General features: G+C 38.6%; 1 protein-coding gene and 1 pseudogene across 3 annotated transcripts in view; one reads left to right on the forward strand and one right to left on the reverse strand.

Moving 5' to 3' along the window:
* The window catches only part of SUCLG2 (succinate-CoA ligase GDP-forming subunit beta), a 374,531-nt gene that overhangs the window by 215,190 nt on the left and 140,022 nt on the right, over positions 1 to 19,319 (reverse strand). For all 3 annotated transcript variants that reach the window (XM_058437145.1, XM_032149461.2, XM_058437146.1), the window contains exons 4-6: positions 18,690 to 18,780; positions 10,775 to 10,927; positions 8,524 to 8,613 (exon numbers count right to left, since the gene is read on the reverse strand). In XM_058437145.1, the coding sequence (XP_058293128.1) occupies positions 8,524 to 8,613; positions 10,775 to 10,927; positions 18,690 to 18,780 (334 nt within the window). The remainder of the gene's footprint in view (positions 1 to 8,523; positions 8,614 to 10,774; positions 10,928 to 18,689; positions 18,781 to 19,319) is intronic.
* Positions 318 to 4,604, forward strand: LOC116466489 (NADH dehydrogenase [ubiquinone] 1 beta subcomplex subunit 4-like; annotated as a pseudogene).

Below are 19,319 nucleotides of genomic sequence, written 5' to 3' on the forward strand. Positions count from 1 at the left end.
ATGAATGAGCCATGCCCCTACCCTGGAAAGCTCCTGTCAATAACGAAAGGAGCATGTGATGCACAGAGCAAGAGGGTCGATTGTGGAGAAGAATTAGGTATCAGTCTCATTCCTGGCTCCATTTTCCAAGCCGAAGTTTTCCCACTGCCACATATCACTCATTGTGCCAGCCTTGGATTATTTGCAGCAGATCCATTTTCAGTTCTCCAACTCTACTGTGTATATAAGGGAAGGTGACTCTTACAGGCTGAGTTTTCTAGGTTCCTCGGTCAGCTGGTTTCCAGCTGGGGTCAGCCAATGGCAAGCAGTGGTGAGAGATGGAGGTGGGAAGGGAAGAGCCAGGGTACTTCCACTCCTCCCTTTCTATCTGGGCAGCACCTCCTCCTCTGGCTCTTGCTCCCACTGGAGAAGCCCACCAGGGTTCTAGCTTCTGTATCCAAGGTCCAGTAACACCACTGCCTCATTTTTGTTCCTGGAGCATGCGGTTGGATATGCTCTAGGTTGCCTTTCTGTCCACTCTTAAACTACTCAGCTCTTGCAGCACCTATGAAACACATCCCTAAAGTAAATCCCCACTCCAGATTTAATTCATGCTATCTTAATGTATTTTATGTCCACCTACAAACGTTTTTAAATCCAAATTTGAGGGCTAGTAGATATAAACAAACCTACATAATAAGTATGATTAAATATTTTTAATATTAAATATTTGTACAGGTAGATAATACATGTATATGATACAAAATACCCAAAGAACTTAAGGGTTTTCCCTGATTGTACCACTCAACCACACAGGCCCCCAGTGGCAGCCAACTCATAAATTTAGCCTAAGACAGTACGCATTCCTCCTTCATCTGTCTTAAAAAAGCAAACTTGTTCCTATGCCTCTTTACTTAACAGCTTTTTAGAGACACTTCAACAGCAACACAGGTAGATTAATCATATCCTTTTAATTGACTAAATAATATCTTACTGTATTGATATGCTATAATTCCTTTAACGTTTCACTTAAATAATGACCAAATGCGTTGTTTGTAATAGGTTGACATTATAGCACTGCCTTGTTTATCTCTGTATATTTAACATACACGTGATTAAACATTTGTAGGATAAATTACCCAGAGTGAAGCAAAAAGGAATGTAGCCATTTTAAACATCAAAACATTCTGTTAAATTGTTCTTTTTTTTTTTTTTTTTGAGACCGAGTCTTGCTCTGTTGCCAGGCTGGAGTGCAGTGGTGCGATCTCAGCTCACTGCAACTTCCACCTCCCGGGTTCAAGCGATTCCTCTGCCTCAGCCTCCCGAGTAGCTAGGACTACAGGTATGCCACCAAGCCTGGCTAATTTTTTGTATTTTAGTAGAGATGGGTTTTCACCATATTGGCCAGGATGGTCTCGATCTCCTGACCTCGTGATCTGCCCGCCTCGCTTCCCAAAGTGCTGGGATTACAGGCGTGAGCCACCACGCCCGGCCTAAGTTGTTCTTGATAGAAGCTGTCCCTGATTTCCACTCCTAAAAAGCGAAAATTATCAGAGACACTATTTTCCAATTCACAATCATTAGCCATTTGTATCTTTGCCAGTGTGTTAGGTGAAAAAGGTTATCTCAGTGATATGGTTGGGTTCTGTGTCCCCACCCAAATCTCACCTTGAATTGTAATAATTCCCACGTGTTGCAGGAGGGACCCACTGGGAGGTAATTGAATCATGGGGACAGGATTTTCCCATGCTGTTCTCATGATAGTGAGTAAGTCTCACGTGATCTGGTGGTTTTATAACCACCAGCTCTCTTGCCTGCCACCATGTAAGAAGTCCCTTCACTCTTCCTTCGTCTTCCACCATGATTGTGAGGCTTCCCCAGCCATGTGGAACTGCAAGTAAATTAAACCTCTTTCCTTCATAAATTATCCAGTCTCGAGTGTACCTTTATTATCAGTGTGAGAACAGACGAGTACACTCACATATAGTTTTAATTTGAATTTATTTTATTATGAATGACTTTGTGCATTATTCTATGAGCTTAAGAGACCTTTTTTGTGAATTTTGCCTATTTTTCTGTTGAGATTTTGGTCTATTTCGTAATAATTTATAGGAAGAGTGTGAGTGTGTGTGTGTGTGTGTGTGTGTGTGTGTACAAGAGAGTCTTGCTTTGTCACCCAGACTGGAGTGCACTGGCGTAATCATGGCTCACTGCAGCCTTGAACCCCTGGGCTCAGATGATCCTCCCACCTCAGCCTTTCAAATAGCTGGACTACAGGCACATGCCACTAGGCTCAGCTAATTTTTTTATTTTAATTTTTTCTAGTCTCACTATGTTACCCAGGCTGCTCTTGAATTCCTGGTCTCAAGCAATCCTCTTGCCTCAGCCCCTTTAACGTTTACCTTTTGAACATGCTTTTGTTACTTTTGCCACATGGAAATTTCATAATAATGTCACTCTTATATGGCTTCTGGCTTTGTGTCAGACTTTTAAAAGGCTAGTCCCATTCTGAGAGTATTTTTTTAAATTATCCCATTATTTTTTCTAGTATTCTTTATAATTTCTTCCATTTTTTTAATCCAAATAAAATTTGAGTTGAAGTGTGAAGCCAGCAAATACTTCACTGCTGAATATTTTTTGTATTTTAGGGGGTTTTCTAGGTCATCAATGTGAGCTTGCAATGTGAGTTGCATGGGGCAGGCATCTTATGTATCCTGGGCACCTTGGCATCCACTGTAGTGATACAACCTCTGCAGAGTCAACATTCGATAAATATTGGTTGAATTAAAGATTAATTCAATTCTAAGTGGGGACTACATAATAGAAATAACTTCTGGGTACATATATATGTATAACCTAATCCAGCTACTTCAAAACTTCCTTTTTAAAAAATTGTGGTAAAATACACAAAACATAAAATTCACCATATCTCAACCATTTTGAAGCGTCTACACAGTTCTGCAGGGTCAAGTTGGTACATTCACATTGTTGTGCAACCAATCTCTAGAACTTCTTCATCTTCCCTCACACTCCGTGTAGCTAAACAAACTCCCGTTCTTCTCTTCCCACTGCCTCTGGCAACATCATTCTACTTTGTGTCTATAAATTTGACTATTCTAGATAGCATCTCTCTCTCTGCCTCTCTCTCCATCTCCATATATTTTTTTTTCACACACACACACACACACACACACACACACACACACCCCTCTCTCTATATATATACACATATATATCTCTCCATATATATCTCCATATATATGTATATAGATAATATGTATAGATATACATAGATACCAGATATATATAGATATTAGAGATATCTATATACATACATACATAAAATAAAAGATATGAATCTCTATACATACACTAGGTACCTGTGGAATCATCCAGTGTTTGTCTTTTTGTGACTGGCTTATTTCACTTAGTACAATGTCCTCAAGCCCCATCCATACTGCAGCATGTGTCAGAATCTTCTTTTACAAGGTTCAATAAAGTTCCATTATAGTATATACCACACTTTGTTTATCCATTCATCCACAGATACACACTCAAATTGCTTCAGAACTTCTTAAGTCTACACCACCTTTGCTTAGTACCAGACTGCATTTTCTGCACATTAATCCCATTGTAATTATACATTAGCACAGCATTTTGGGGATATTTTCCGTTTTAATTTTTACTGTTGTGCAAAGTCAGACTATAATTTTTTTGAGCAAGGCTAAAACATAATTTGATCTTGGAGACATCTCCAAACCAAGCTGGTTCTCCCTTGTAGATCTCACAACGACAAACCCTTGTAAGATGTCTTATTCCAGAAGCTATTCACTAAATGTTTATAAGGGCTAGGCAGACAGAATGTGTTAAGTGTGACCAGGTGTAACAGGGAATGGCATGGCATGTGGCAAGTTGAGATTAGCATTCCTGCTTTCTATAAATGTTAAAAATAAGCACAGGTCAAAGAAAACATTCTCCTGGTCAACTTGCAGTCAGTCGCTTACTGCCGCCATCTACTTTCTCAGCTCATAACCACTGTGTACAAAAAGTTTTTCTGTACTTTTGCCATCAACTGTTATTTTGCCTGTCAAGTAATTTTTAAAAATTAAAGTCCATAAAATCAAATATACGTACACGAAAACCTGACAAGTTTATAAAAATCTTTAAAAACGTCTCAACAGGAGCATAACGAGGAAGGGCCTCAGAACCGCGCAGGCACAGTTGTGCGCTGCATCGCCAAGACGTCGTTCCCAAAGTATACTCCATCGCGTCTGGCCATTCCACCCTCGACCCTCCACCCAGCGGAATACGACATATCCCTGGAAACCCAGCAGGCACAAGCCGAGCGGTTGGCCATAAGAGCCCAGCTGAAACGGGAGTACTTGCTTCAGCACAATGACCCTAACTGACGACGGCTCATTGAAGATTCTGCCTTGATTCGTTGGACCTATGCAAGATCAGCAAACATCTATCCTAATTTCACCCCTAAAAACTCACTCTTGGGAGCTTTGTGTGGAATTAGGCACCTCTTCTTCTGGTATTATGTTTTCAAAACTGACAGGAATAGGAAAGAAAAACTTATTTAGGATGGAAAACTGGATCCAACATTTAACATCTCATATTAAATCTGGCAATGATGACAATGTGTATTCTTGCTGAAATAAATCGTCTATTAATCAAACGAAAGTCTCAACAGGTTAAGAATTTTAAGTATTTTTCTTGCATTCCAGAAATTATCATCAATATTCACATATGCCTCTAAAATCCAGCCAGAAGTACAAACCACTTCAAGAGGTGTTAGTGATCTTGCACTGACTTTGACCATCTGATCTTTTCATCAGCCTAAATCCTAGAGGCACATGTTGACAATTCGTGGCCCTCATGTTTTCAGAAATGAACAGTATAGATGATAATTAAGACACACTTGACAAACATGTAAGTTTCGGTCATACAATAGTCACCCTTTATCCTCAGTTTCCCTTTCTGTGGCTTTAGTTACCCATGGTCTACTGTGGTCCAAGTTATTAAATGGAAAGGACAAAATTATAGAATAAGATCCTTGGATGGAACACAGCACTAAAATCACTGATGGATTACAACCTCTACAGCCACACTTTGATGAACTAAAAAGAAAGAGATAAACTTCTAATTATGATGTTCTTCTAAAAGGTTGTGGTGAAAAAACTTCAGCTATCCAGGATCCCTGACCATTAACATCATCTGTTCCTGACATCCACCCATTGACACCAATGGTTTGATGATCCAGGATCATCCAAAGTAGATGTCCCTCACAAAGTATTGCCAGGAGGTCATGAGTAGCCCAATGCTACATCACAATGCTCACATCACTCACTCCACGTCTTACCATGTAGACATTGCATCATCTTACATCAACGCAAGAACGATGAGTACAGTACAATGAGATATTTTGAGAAAGAGACCATATTCACATCACTTTTATTACAGTATATTGCTATTGTTCTATTTTATACTGTTGTTAATATCTTACTGTACCTAATTTATAAGTTAAAATTTATCCTAAGTATAAATATCTAGAATATCCAGAAAAAAAGAGTATATATAGGGTTTGGTAGTAGGTAAGCTTCAGGCATCCACTGGAGGTCTTGGAACGTATCCTCTACAGGTAAGGGGGAACTACTATATTAAGCTTTCCTATGTCTTAACGTTTTTCAACAAACTCTCACACAAATAGACTTTGGTTGGGAACAAATACCGGTGATTGTTATGTAAAGTAAAATATCATCTTAATTTTGTTATGTCTAATATTAATCACATTTTAGAGACAACAGGCATGAGTCATCGGAAAGATATTAATAATTTTGCAAGACTATCATTTTATATGATATTCAACCATGAGTGAAGTACCTCCAAATGCCTAAACCACATCCAAGATGAAAATTAAGTAACTTAACTTTCAAAATCACGTTGAACCTAAGGGACCTCTAAGATACTATTTCTTTAGGAAAAGATCATTGATGATTGTTTAAATGTTTTCCCTTCTACACTGTCCCATCTGCTCACTGTACACTGGCCCAGTAGAGCATTTCACTAATCCCCACAGCTTGAGCAAGCTCCAAAAAGCAGAGATTCCCAAGCCTACAACTCTAGGGCACAGCTTTCCCTGGGTTCCCAAGCCATATATCCCTTCTACTGTAGAAATGCACTCAGGTGTCCCTAGATGAACAACTTCCAACATGTCTACAGCTGAGATCAACCTCTCTCTCCCTCTGCCTGCATCCCCCTGCCGCCCCCCACCCCCCGCGCTCTCTCCTTCACATTCCTTTATCCATCCCTCTTTCTGTATCTTCTCAGCCAGCAGGAAGATGTCTAACGCTCTGTAAGCCCCTGAGGAACAATGGTTATTTTTCATTGTCTCTTTTCCCCAAGGCACAGCAGACTGAGCAGCACCCTGTCAGTGCTCATTCCAAGGTGCTGAGAAAATGAAGATTTAAAGCCTTTCATGGAGTTAGCAGTGAAAAAAGAAAAAAAATGAATTAAAACATTTTATTTCCTTTCCTCGATAAATTAATTCAAAGGTGTACTGACAATATGGCCACTTACTGACCCCTCAGTTCTCACATATTCATCTTCCTTCCATAGGTAACTCATTTAAAACCTAGAGTGTTTCAGGTACCAGGAAAACAAGAGTAAGCCATTTAAGAGCTGTAAATAACTCTTAATTTTCTCATATAATATGTAGTGAGGGGGGAGTATCTTGTGATGTACATTATACTGTTATTAACTTCTCTAGAACTCTCTATTATGCTCACCTCCTGAGCTTTTAAATATGTGGTCAGCAGATTTTGCCCATTCCAGATTTATTTTTCTGCCATGAAAAGCCACCTATTGCTGAGTCTCTAGGAACCTCTTCAAAGTGGACACCTAGAAGTGTTGTTTCACCTAGTCATGCACCTGACAAATGTTTCTTGGGCAATAAAAATAGATGACAAGCACTTTGCCAGCTACTGGCAACACAGCAGTGAGTACGAAGGACAAAGTCCCTGCCGTGGTAAAGATTAGGATCTAGCAAAGGTGACTGCAAATAATTAAGAGAAATACAGATGTCCAAAGTGATAATGGAGGGTCACTGCGCAACTCTGGAGCTGACTGCCAGACAGTGCAGCTAGACCACAGTGGCTGTATGGAAAATGGGCTCTTGGTAACCACCACTGCTACAGGAGAAGCCCCTTAATAAACATCAAATGAATGGCTGATGTAGCTGGTATCCTCATTTTCAGGAGGTGAAACCAACCACTGTAGCACATATTCAGGAATCTTCCAGTATCTTCCTTTCAACAGGTCACTTTCCTGGCATCTCTTTGCTAGTCTCAGAAATGGCAATTAGTTCCTCTAACTGTCCATCGAATCCTGGCCCTTCCTCTCTCATCCTGAGGTTTAGTTCCAGATGACCCTGTTCCATTCTACCATCTTCAATCTTTTGCTTTCAATGTGAGCTTTTATTTGTTTTCAAGTAAGTGGTTTCCCTTCATTTAAACATACATATTTTTTAAAACCTTATTCTGTTTTACCCCTCTTTGACTTGCCTACTGTTGCCATTAAACTTCCAGAGAGTCAATCAAAAGAAAAAGACAAGACAGAAAGAAAAGAGTGCATCATCTACTGTCTTATGGGAATAATGCTGCCCAACCAAATTTAAGGACATACTCTGTAACCTTTTCATAAAGCCCCAAGCCAGAGAACATACACACGCACACATGTACACAATCTAGGGCCATTAAGGTGGCCTCTCTGAGTAACAGAGGAAGGAAAAAGTAAGTTTATCTGATTTAGCTGTGGGACTAGGAAGCTTGCCCCACTAGACACATAATCAGGTGCCATGAGCTGGAACAAAGGCAGAGCAGGGGACGATGCTAAGACAGATTCTGTCCCTCAACAGCTCTGAGGCCAATGTTTTGGTCTTTCAAGCCAAGGGATATTATTACAAAATTGGCATATTTTAAGCTGTTCTCAATAAAATATCAACTTTATGCCATCAATATTCATTTTGAATGCCCATTAGCTATGAAAGAATAGCAATTAGCTAAATAACATGTATTATTAATATTAATACCAATAAGAGCAGACCTTCATGGAGCACTATAATAAGGACTTCCACACATTATTCTACTGAATCCCCACAATAAGCCTCTCAGGAGTTGTAATCATTCCCATATTGTAGAAGATGAAACTAAAGTTCGAATGAGCTGAATCACACGCCTGCCAGGTGGCTAAGTACCAGCAATGCTACAGAAAAAATAGATTACCATCTATCATAAAGTGTATGTGTCCAGATGCAATACACACGCACACACATACCAAAATACATTGAAAGACACATCATAAACATCCTCTTTTAAAACATCAGGGAAATATTTTTCTTCATCATAAACAGCTGGAGGAAAAAATTATAAAACAATAAATAATCCTGTTTCCTGGTAATCACAAACACTAGAGGCAATTAAGCAAGTTCCCAAATGTTTTCTGAAACAAGTCAGATGCACCATCCCCCAATGGCTTATATACCTGGCTTTTCAAAGGCCCAATGAAGCCTAGATTTTCTGCCATCCTCTGAGCTTGGCTGTCCTTTATTCCTTCAAAAATGTCGATTTGCTCCTAGTAAAAATAAATCAAATAAACAAAATTCAGACAGTCAACTGAGAAGATTCACAACCTCAAAAGAAAATGCTTAGTATTTATTTGCAAATGAGTAATTAAAGTGTGGCATCTATCCAGAGATCTCTGAGCAGGGCTACCGCAGATGCCTGTAGGGTATGTTTTAATTAGCAGACCATCTATAAAACAGCCCTTCCAAAAACTATACAATTCTTCATAGTGGCATGCTGACAAGAAAATCTGATGCCGGTTTTCACTTTTAATTACTATACAGATGGCACTGACGAATATTTAGTCAGTTAATTTTTATGACATCTTTTGGAAGGCTTCCAAAGTAAGGTTTTCCTGCCTACTATTAGTTAAGTTTAAAGCCTGTCATAGATAGGTTAAATATTAACTTATGATTTAAACACTCTATTGATGATAATTATTACTGCTACCTTAGCTCTACAAAATGCTATTGTCTCAAAGAAACTGAGCACTGTCATTACACATTACTTCATGCATCCTCTTAACAAATAGAATGGCCTGCTTTAAATAATGTGAACTTTGAAAACAGCTAGGTGTTATTGGTAACTCTGCATGAAAAGTCTCAATTCAGTTTCCAAGGTAATTAACTTAAATATATAACATTAGTGAAAATATTTTAAAACCAATCACTGAATTATGAGTACAGCAGGTCTTCAAATAATGTTACTTCATTCAAGGTCATTTTGTTATAAGGTTGAGAAAAAAAAAAAAATCAATTCCCAGCCAAGGCCACTGTCTCTGTGGAGTCTACACATTCCCCTCTTGTCTGAGTAGGTTTTCTCTGGGTCCCCTGGTTTTCTCCCACATCCCAAATCTGTACATGTCAGGTCAACTGGCATGTATACACAGTCCCAGTCTGAGTGGGTGTGAGTGTGGGTGTGGTGTGTGAGTGTGTTCTGCAATGGGATGGTGTCCCATCCAGGGTGGGTTCTTTCCTTGCACCCTGTGTTCTAGCCATCAGAGACCCTGAGCTGGAATAACTAGATAAATAATTATCTTACTTGTTTTTATGAAATCTTTCTGAAACGTATATATAGCTCCTATTTGTTTCAATGTGTAACATTAGAAGTGTGTTGGTCTTTATTTAGGAGTTGGGTGACATTTCTGTGAGCGGAAATATGCCATAGGAACTTAACTCTTGTTTATATCAATTAGCCTATGTATGGTAACACTGGTTTCCTTATACATCGTTTCCATTCGAGTCGCAGTTTCCAAGAACCTGTTGAGGATGCTAACTGGGTGTCTATTGTACGTTATTTAGACAAAGAGATTTAAGAAATAAAACCTCCCCTTTTCAAAGGGAAACAAAAAGTCATTTTCTAAAAGAAATAATGAATGTTTCTGGTGGAAAATTTTAATGTAATTTTGACCCCAAGACCCCAGATTAAAAACTTGAATTTTAGATCTGAAAACTTATGTTTTTCTCCTTATAGCTGAGGTAGGTTAAGAAGCACTTTATACACATCACCTCATTTAATCCTTATAACCCCACAGGGTAGAAATCACCCCATGTTCATTTTACTGATTTAAAAATGAGGTTTGGAGACTTTGAGAAACTTGCACTCTGATTAAATCTGACCTCAGATCTCTAACTTGAAACTAATCTTAATATCAATAAATGAGTCAAGATTTCAAGGATTGAAAATAACTGACAGAATCTGGACTTCATAAAGATTCTAGTTTACATCAACAGTACTGAGAGACCTCAAGGCAGTTTCTAGTTCACATCCGCTAAAAGAGAATTTATTCATCTCCTAGGAGAGAATTTCTAGATCATATATAATATTAAATGAAAGAGAGTTAACCATGAGAAGTGAAAATATAGCAGTCCTCTCCCATTGGTTAATTATTGAGGAAGATTGGATGGAAAGGAATCAGGGAGGAAGAAAAGGCAGGAAGAAGGAAAGAAGGAAGGGTGGGAAAAGCAAAGATAAAAAGTCTTTGAACACTGAATACATTGATTCCACCCAACTTTCAACTGGATACCCAGAAAGAAAAAGGGCTCAACATCCTCATACCTTAAATTGTAGAGACAGATTTACTGCTCCTGGCCTTAGACTCCACATTAAATATTTAACAACTTCTACAATAACAATCAATTAATAGCAGGTAGCCAGGAATTTAAACATACCTTAAAAATGAGTTCTGGGTTTGAAGCAGCCACCTCTTCGATGTCGACGCCCCCCTGGGGGCTGCCCACCAGCACGGGGCCATTGCAGGACCGGTCCATCAGAATTGCCAGGTAGGTTTCTCTGGAAATGTCCAAGGCTTCAGCAACCATCACCTACCACATTAGTGGGAAAGTCAAATTAATTCAGCATTAAGCTGATTTCTACTTGGAAATCTACACAAACTTGCTACACAAATCAAATGGCTTCATTTTCAGGCTCTTAAGGCCCAAGGAGTGAGTCTGCAGAGCTTTGAGAGTTCTGCTATCATGGTGCACACAATGCCCATTTTCACCTCCTTAATTTGGATCCCGTTAACTTGTTCCAGCGACAGGTATTTGGTTTGCCTCAAGGAACCTTCCCACTTTAATCTTCTTTTTTGTCCTTCCTCAAGAAACTGTGTCGCTTAAGAAATACCCTAGAGAAGTGGCTGTTATTTTAATTTGAGATATTAACAGTACATATATATATTACTACAGTGACTTTTCTCAGATTTCACTGGTGGAAAACCAAGTATGATTGCCACAGATGGATTCTTTTACAGTATGTCTGATGCTTCATATGTTTGTATATTTTTGTCTCTTCTATCACTATATTTTATTTCATTTTATACTTCCTTTTAATTTACAAAAAGAATATTTGCTTGTTCAAAAATAATACAAACGATACCAAAAATATATAAATGAGAAAGTGAAAGCAGCCCCCTGCTACACAGCTCTACCTCAAACAAACCCTCGGGCCCCAGAAGTCAGGGCAGATATGAACCTACCAGGAACCTCTGTGATAACTAGAAAAAGGCACCCGTTCCTCTGGGAATATGTGGTAACTTGCCAGGAGCATGACTAGGAAAGGGACAAGTGGGATGGAAGAATGTCATTCAATTCCACGATTGAGTGGGGACCCACTGCTTCAGCAAAGTGTCCTTTTGCTCTGTAGGACTTGAACTGCACATAACAGCCCCACCAGGAAAAACCTCTGCTAACATTCTAGTCCTTTTCTATGTATCTGCAAGCATTGCAGTAATGGAATCATCCTACATGTGGAAGCACATTATACACACTAGGATGCCTTCCTTTTTTTAAATCTTTTTTTTTTAAGACAGAGTCTCACTCGGTCACCCAGGCTGTAGTGCAGTGGCACAATCTCAGCTCACTACAACCTCCGCCTCCCTGCAACCTCTGCCTCCCATGTTCAAGCGATTCTCATGCCTCAGCCTCCTGAGTAGCTGGGCTTACAGGTGCCTGCTGCCGTGCTTGGCTAATTTTTGTATTTTTAGTAGAGATGGGGATTCACCATGTTGGCCAGGCTAGTCCTGAACTGCTGACCTCAAGTGATCTACCTGCCTCGGCCTCCCAAACTGCTGGGATTATAGACGTAAGCCACTACGCCTGGCTTCTTCTTTAAAATCTTAATACTACAACTTAAAAATCTTTCTAAGGTCTTTTCTCTTCATTGTGATTACATGGTATTTATAGGACAATATTTATTTAACCATGTTCCTGCATTTATTTATTTATTTATTTATTTATTTATTTATTTATTTATTTTGAGATGGTCTTGCTGTGTTGCTCTCAGGCTGGAGTGCAATGGCACAATCGTGGCTCACTGCAGCCTTGACCTCCCAGGTTCAAACGATCCTCTCACTTCAGCCTCCTGAGTAGCCGAAACTACAGGCACGTGCCTCCACAGCCACTTAATTTTTGCTTTATTTTTTGTAGAGATGGGGTCTTGCTATGTTGCTCAGGCTGGTCTCAAACTCCTGGACTCAAGCAATAAACTTGCCTCAGCCTCCCAAAGTGTTGGGATTACAGGCATGAGTCATGGTGCCTGGCCTGCTGACAGACATTTACATGAACTGCAATTTTCCTAAAATGCTACTTTTGTGAGTATTTTTGTACATATATCTTTGTTCACTTCTTTTGCTATCCCTGTAGATAAGCACCCTAAAAGTGAAATGTCTAGGTTTTAAACTGTGAATACTTAAAATGTTCACAAGTACTGTCAAAGTGCTTCAGAGAGGTTGTTCCAACTTACACACCTAACAAGAACAGTGAAAGATGTCTTGGATGTCTGAATAATATAAAAACAATCCCATAAATAATCAGTAATAGATGTGAAAACAATGAAAGCACTAACATTGCTTTTCTTTTCTTTTTTTTTTTTTTTTTTGAGACAGAGTCTTGCCCTGTCGCCCAGGCTGGAGTGTAGTGGCACAACCTCAGCTCACTGCAAGCTCTGCCTCCCGGGTTCACACCATTCTCCTGCCTCAGCCTCCCGAGCAGCTGGGACTACAGGTGCCCGCCACCACACCCAGCTAATTTTTTTGTATTTTTTAGTGGAGACGGGGTTTCACCGTGTTAGCGAGAATGGTCTCGATCTCCTGACCTCGTGATCCGCCCGCCTCGGCCTCCCAAAGTGGTGGGATTACAGGCATGAGCCACCGCGCCTGGCCTAATTTTTTGTATTTTTAGTAGAGACGGGGTTTCACCGTGGTCTCAATCTCCTGACCTCGTGATTTGCCCACCTCGGCCTCCAAAGTGCTCGGATTACAAGTGTGAGCCACCGTGCCCAGCCACATTGCTTTTCTTACAAGTAGTTTAGTGATGGGTTGCACAAAAAAAAGTTGTAGATTAAGTAGCATTAGATTTTAACTACTCAGATACCACAAAAACACTTAAGTTTTAGGTCACATGAAATGGGATAAACATATGATGATCTAAAAAGCTATAATGTAATGAATACAGAACTCCTCTTTTTCAAACTTTTGTTGAATTTACCATTAGCTAAAAATAAAATATACAGGTCTTTATATTGATTTATCAGAAATGGAAGTTCATAAGTACATAAAAACTATTTCTCAGCACACGGTGTTAGAATTAGCACAGAACCATTCTGATTTCAAGTTGGTTGTTCTCACCAACAATGAAGGTCAAATCATCAGTCAGCACCTAATTCTCTGTCTTCAGGTTGCCTGAAACTGTCAATTCTTTCAGAATTTCTGATTGAGGTGTAGGACAATATTTGAAGCAAAAATACTTAGCCCTATTCTTTCCTTATAAAATACAGTAACAACTTGTCGTTTATAGAAATAACATAAAGTCTGCCTTTCTAAGCATCAACATTAATACAAACATTTTAAGAAATTAAGATAATCATTTCTTCTAAAACTTTCTCTAGAAGAGAAAGCTGTTTTAAGACATTTGATTGGCACAAAATACAAAATGAAGAATGTGTTTGGTATATGCTTTCAGGTCTACTGGCATAATACTGTTCATTTTCTAATGCAGAGTTAGTTTAGTGAATAATACTTAATCCTATTCTTTTTTTTTTATCAACATGCATTCAAAAATATTTATTTAGTACTTACAATGTTTTAAAAGCCATACTTGTTACAGGGGATACAAGGTCAAACAAGATACATTCTTTACCCTTGGAGGGTCTACCGACGTTGTCAACACAAGTGATAATAGTTATAATAACACAAAGTCTAGAAGTCATTGATAAACTTATAATTAGGGTTAAATAATTGTTACAAACTATGAAATTCTTACTTCATGGTACAGATTGTACTAGGCCCTCTATATATTATCATTATCATTAGTCTTCAAAAAAAAAATAGAATATTTATTCTGTTGTATACACACACACACACTTCTTAATCTTCAAAAATGTTGACAGATGTGCTCTGTATTCCACCAAATTTCTATTTGTGAAGCCTAGCTGCTGTCTGAAACAGCTCTTGCTTCCTAGGAATAACGTATGACTCTTCAAGAAAATGCCACCAGGAAAATGATAATTATCAAGAGATAATTCAAGAAATTTTATACAACAAAGACCAGTTTGTTGACATCGTCATGCCTTCCAAATGACCGAGGATGACAGGGTATTTTAGGAAGTGTTATAGAGAAATCTAAATGGAATCCACAAATACTCATCCCTGAGCAACTCCATTAGAAACATTTCAAAAGAGCTTCACCTGTGAGTTACACAAAGAATATGTTGACACATTGTCTTTGTGGAATCCACCAGTATAGAAAGCTTTTTAACTTTTTTTGACCTATCTACCACTGAATTGTGGTCAGGAGATGAGTGCTAGTGTACAAACTATTTGTAACGCATCCATGAACACAGAAGATTAAAAGTACATTCTTGAATTTTAAATTGATTACAGAGCAGTAACCACTATTGGTACTGAATCCTGGACTGCACGATGAGTAGCACTGTCTCACAGGCCCTAGTACTAGCCCCAGGAACACATAACACATTGGCACAGACTTGGAAAACAAATATCTGATGTGTATAAATGTGTGTATGTGTTTAAATAGCTTCTCAAACAAATTTAGAATCAAAAGGTTCTATAATCTGTGGACTTCTACTTCTGAGAAGATGGAGTAGACACATTTTTCCCTATTCTTCCTGCTAAGTACAAATAAAAACCTTGGACATATATATACATAAAACTTAAGGTGACTCTGAAAGTTATAGAGAAGAAGGGAGACTAGCTAGGGAGCTTGAGGTCTAAGGAAGCACACGGTAGTGAGTCTCCTGTGTTTTCTTTGGCCTCATAAATCTCAGGCAGTGTGCTGGGTGCTAGAGAAGCCAGCAACCCAAAAACATTAACGGGCACAGACAAAGAAATCTCTAGGCTCACGTTTCACTAGGGAACTTCAACAAGCATTTAAAAAGAAATCAATACCAACTAACAATGAGCACGTTGGACACTGAAATTAAGAATCCAATGCCACTTGTAATTGCTTTAAAAGAGATGAATGTATGTGTAAGTCTGACAAAACATACACCAAACGTATATGCTGAAAACAATACAATGCTGATGAAATAAATCAAAGGAGACCTAAAAAAAGGAGAGACATATCATATTCATGGGTTGCAAGGCTTAACATAACAAAAAATCAATTCCCTCCAAATTCATATACAGGTTTAATAAGATTCCTATCAAAATCTCAGCAAGATTTTTTCGTAGATAAAGACAAAATTGTTCTAGATTGTACATAAAAAGGCACAGGAACTAGAACGGGTAAAACTGTTTTGGAAAAGAAGAATAAAGTGAGAAGAGTTATTCTACTCAATTTCAGAATTTATATAAATACAGTAATTAAGACTCTGTGGTATTGGTGGAGGGACAGCCACAAAGATCAATGGAACAAAACAGAGAACCCCAAAACAGAACCAAAGAAATATGCCCAGCTGAATTTTGACAAAGATGTAAAAGCAATTCAATGGAGAAAAGATAAGCCTTTTCAAAACATAGTGCAGGAGCAATTGAATATTATAGCCCTCTTGCCCCTTAAAAAATAACCTTGACCTCAGTCTCACAACTTATTCAAAAGTTAACTCAAAATGGATCACAAACCTAAATATAAAACATAAAACTATACAACATCTAGAAAAAACATGAGAAAATTTTTATTATGAAGGGCAAGGTAAAGAGGACTTAGACCTGAAACTAAAAATGTATAATCCATAAAGGAAATATTGATGTATTAGACTTCATCAAAATTAAACACTTTTGCCCTGCAAATGACCCTGTTGAAAAAATGAATATATACGTTATATAGTGTAACAGATAATACTTAGAAAGCACATATCCAACAGTGGACTAGTACCTAGAACAACTCAAAACTCAATAGTAAAAACATAATCTAATTAGAAAATGGCCAAAAGAAATTTGCTTTGTCTCTTCATGCTGCTGTTACAAACTACCTGACATTTGGTCATTCACAAAGGACAAAAATATATTGTTTCACAGTTCTGGAGGCTGGGAAGTCCAAGATCAGTGCACTGCCATTTAGTGACATGGCCTTCCTTGCTTCATCCTCACATGGCAGAAAGTGGAAATGCAAAACAGGTGTAAGCTAGTTCCCTTCAGCCCTTTTATAAAGCACTACCAGGGATGTCCAATATTTTGGCTTCCCTGGGCCACAATGGAATAAGAAGGATTGTCTTGGGCCGCACATAAAACACACTAACACTAACGATAGCTGAGCTAAGAAACTAAAATTGCAAAAAAACTCTCATAATGTTTAAGAAAGGTTACAAATTTGTCTTGGGCCACTTTCAAAGCCATCCTGGGATGCCTGTGGCCTGTGGGCCATGGGTTGGACAAGCCCGCACTAATCCATTCATGAGGACAGGCTCTACCTCTTGATGCCACCACAATGGGGATTAAATTTCAACATGCATTTTGGAGGGAACATTCAGACCATAGCATCCATGAACAGATAATTCACCAATCACAATCTACAGATGGCAAATAAGCACATGAAAAGATGTTCAACATCTTTAGCCATTAGGGAAATGCAAATTAAAATCACAATGAAATATCACTACACACCCATAAGAATGGCTAAATAATACCACCACCACCAAATGCAGGCTAGAATGTGGAGAACCCTGATCACTTACACATTGCTGATGGCAATGTAAAATGGAACAGCCATACCGAAAAACATTCATCAGTTTCTTTAAAAAACTAATCATACAACTTCCATATAACCCAAAAATTATCCCCCAAAATGAAGATTTATATTTATACCAAAAACCTGTTCACGAATGTCTAGAGTGGCTTTATCTGTAATAGCCAAAAATGAACCAACCCAGACGTCTTTCAACAGATGATGGTTAAACAAACTGTGGTAGGTATATCCATATCACAGATTGCTACATAGCAAGAAAAAGGACTGTAATGGGATTATTACACATTGTATGCCTGTATCAAAACATGTCATGTACCTTATAAATATATACACCTACTTATAAATATATGTACCCACAAAAATTAACAAAACATATTATAAAAATATTAAAAATATATATTAAGAAATACATTAAATTAAATATTTTAAAAAGATATTAAAAAAACACAACAACTTAAGAGTTTTCCACAAAACTCTCCCTGAGAAGTAAAAACAGGATGTTACCACTGCAGTGTCCTGCAGCATGGTGCACTGGTAGAGACCACTGATCTGTGATGCTATGTCAATGGAGCAGACAGCTGCCACCCCAAAATGTGGGACCCTAATTCGCTGTTAGGACAGGACCTTCTAACCATGGATGCTTTTCAGGGCTGATACATGTGATCTGTGTAGTTGTATAGGGATTTAATGTTTAGCTATAGCTGTCTTGAAATTTTAACACGGGTCCCTGACTTTTTATTTCGCACTGGATCCTGCAACCCAGGTAGCTAGTTCCAGTGTCTGGATACACAAAAGGGATGGTGAAAGGTAGATTGGCAGGAGGGAGAGTTAGGTTCTGGTCTCAGCTCTACCACTCACAATTTCATGACTGAGGCAGGCCCCTTTCCTCTGGGCTTTATTTTCTATGTGTGGATGAGGGGTGTGTGTCCACATGCTATACATACTTGCGTACTTCAGCTGACCTTCCTAACGCAATATACCCTCAGCAATAAAAATGGCTCAAAATTATAGTCATCCTAAAATAAGGAATGGGGCATTTAGAAAAACAACCACAATAGGTAATTCTGACAGACACGCCTGGGGTTGAAGGCCACTGTGTGGGAGCAGCGAATGTCCCTCACTGAGTATAAGGCTGTCATAGCAAGTGCTTCTCAACTAAATAGAACACATCTGTGTTCTCAGAGGGAAAGCCATTGCTCGGTCACTCACTCTCACCCACTTTTGCTAAATGCTAATGATAATAAATAATATTACTATCATAGAGCCCTTTTTATTTCTCCTCCAAGACATACTACTTACTAAACGGATTAGATGAGCTTTAAAAAATAAAATGGAACACTGCCAAAGAGCAATACTTCATTAGATTCTGTCAAAAACTAAAGGATGGTTTTCTTTTCTATTTTTTAACACATATATGGAAAATGACCCAAAGTATCCATATTACCTTGTTAACTTTCACACCTTCTTTTGGAGTTTGTTTTGTCGCTAGATTGTACCCAATCATCTGTTTAGCCAGCTGTCCCACAACATTAGGGCTAAGAGAAAGAGAAAACAAGCAGAAAATGAATGTTTGTTGAAAATCATGTAAAGCAGAGTCCTTACACAGAGCCTCATGTCTACATTGCGAAGGGTTCGCCTTCACCCTCACAAAATCCGTGAGTCTTTCTGCTTATGTGCTGCATGTTTAGCACTGTACTAGAAGCTCACTGAGAGCAAAATAAAAATGAGTTCATGAATGAATAAATTAAACAAAAGATGCTTTGTGACCTCTTCACCCAAAAAAGTTACAGTCACAGTAAAGAGAGAATGCTGAAATGCACACCAGATTCAGATAAGAGTTGACTGAAGATCCGACAGTGGAAAACTGGGGAGATATTGAACAATGAGAGGGAAAGGAAGAGGGTAAAGATCAAAGTAAATAGTAAAAAGATGTGTGACAGGAACAGGGAGGAGAGAAAAGCGTTCAGTGCTAGCAGATGCAGGAGATGAAGTTGAAAAGACAGGCTCAAATAAAGGAAGGCTTGGACTATCAGAGGGGAGGTACCCCAGATGCCACTGGTAATGGGGAGTCCCC

Source organism: Hylobates moloch, unplaced genomic scaffold (assembly GCF_009828535.3).
Source record: "Hylobates moloch isolate HMO894 unplaced genomic scaffold, HMol_V3 SCAFFOLD_4, whole genome shotgun sequence".
NCBI lineage: Eukaryota > Metazoa > Chordata > Mammalia > Primates > Hylobatidae > Hylobates > Hylobates moloch.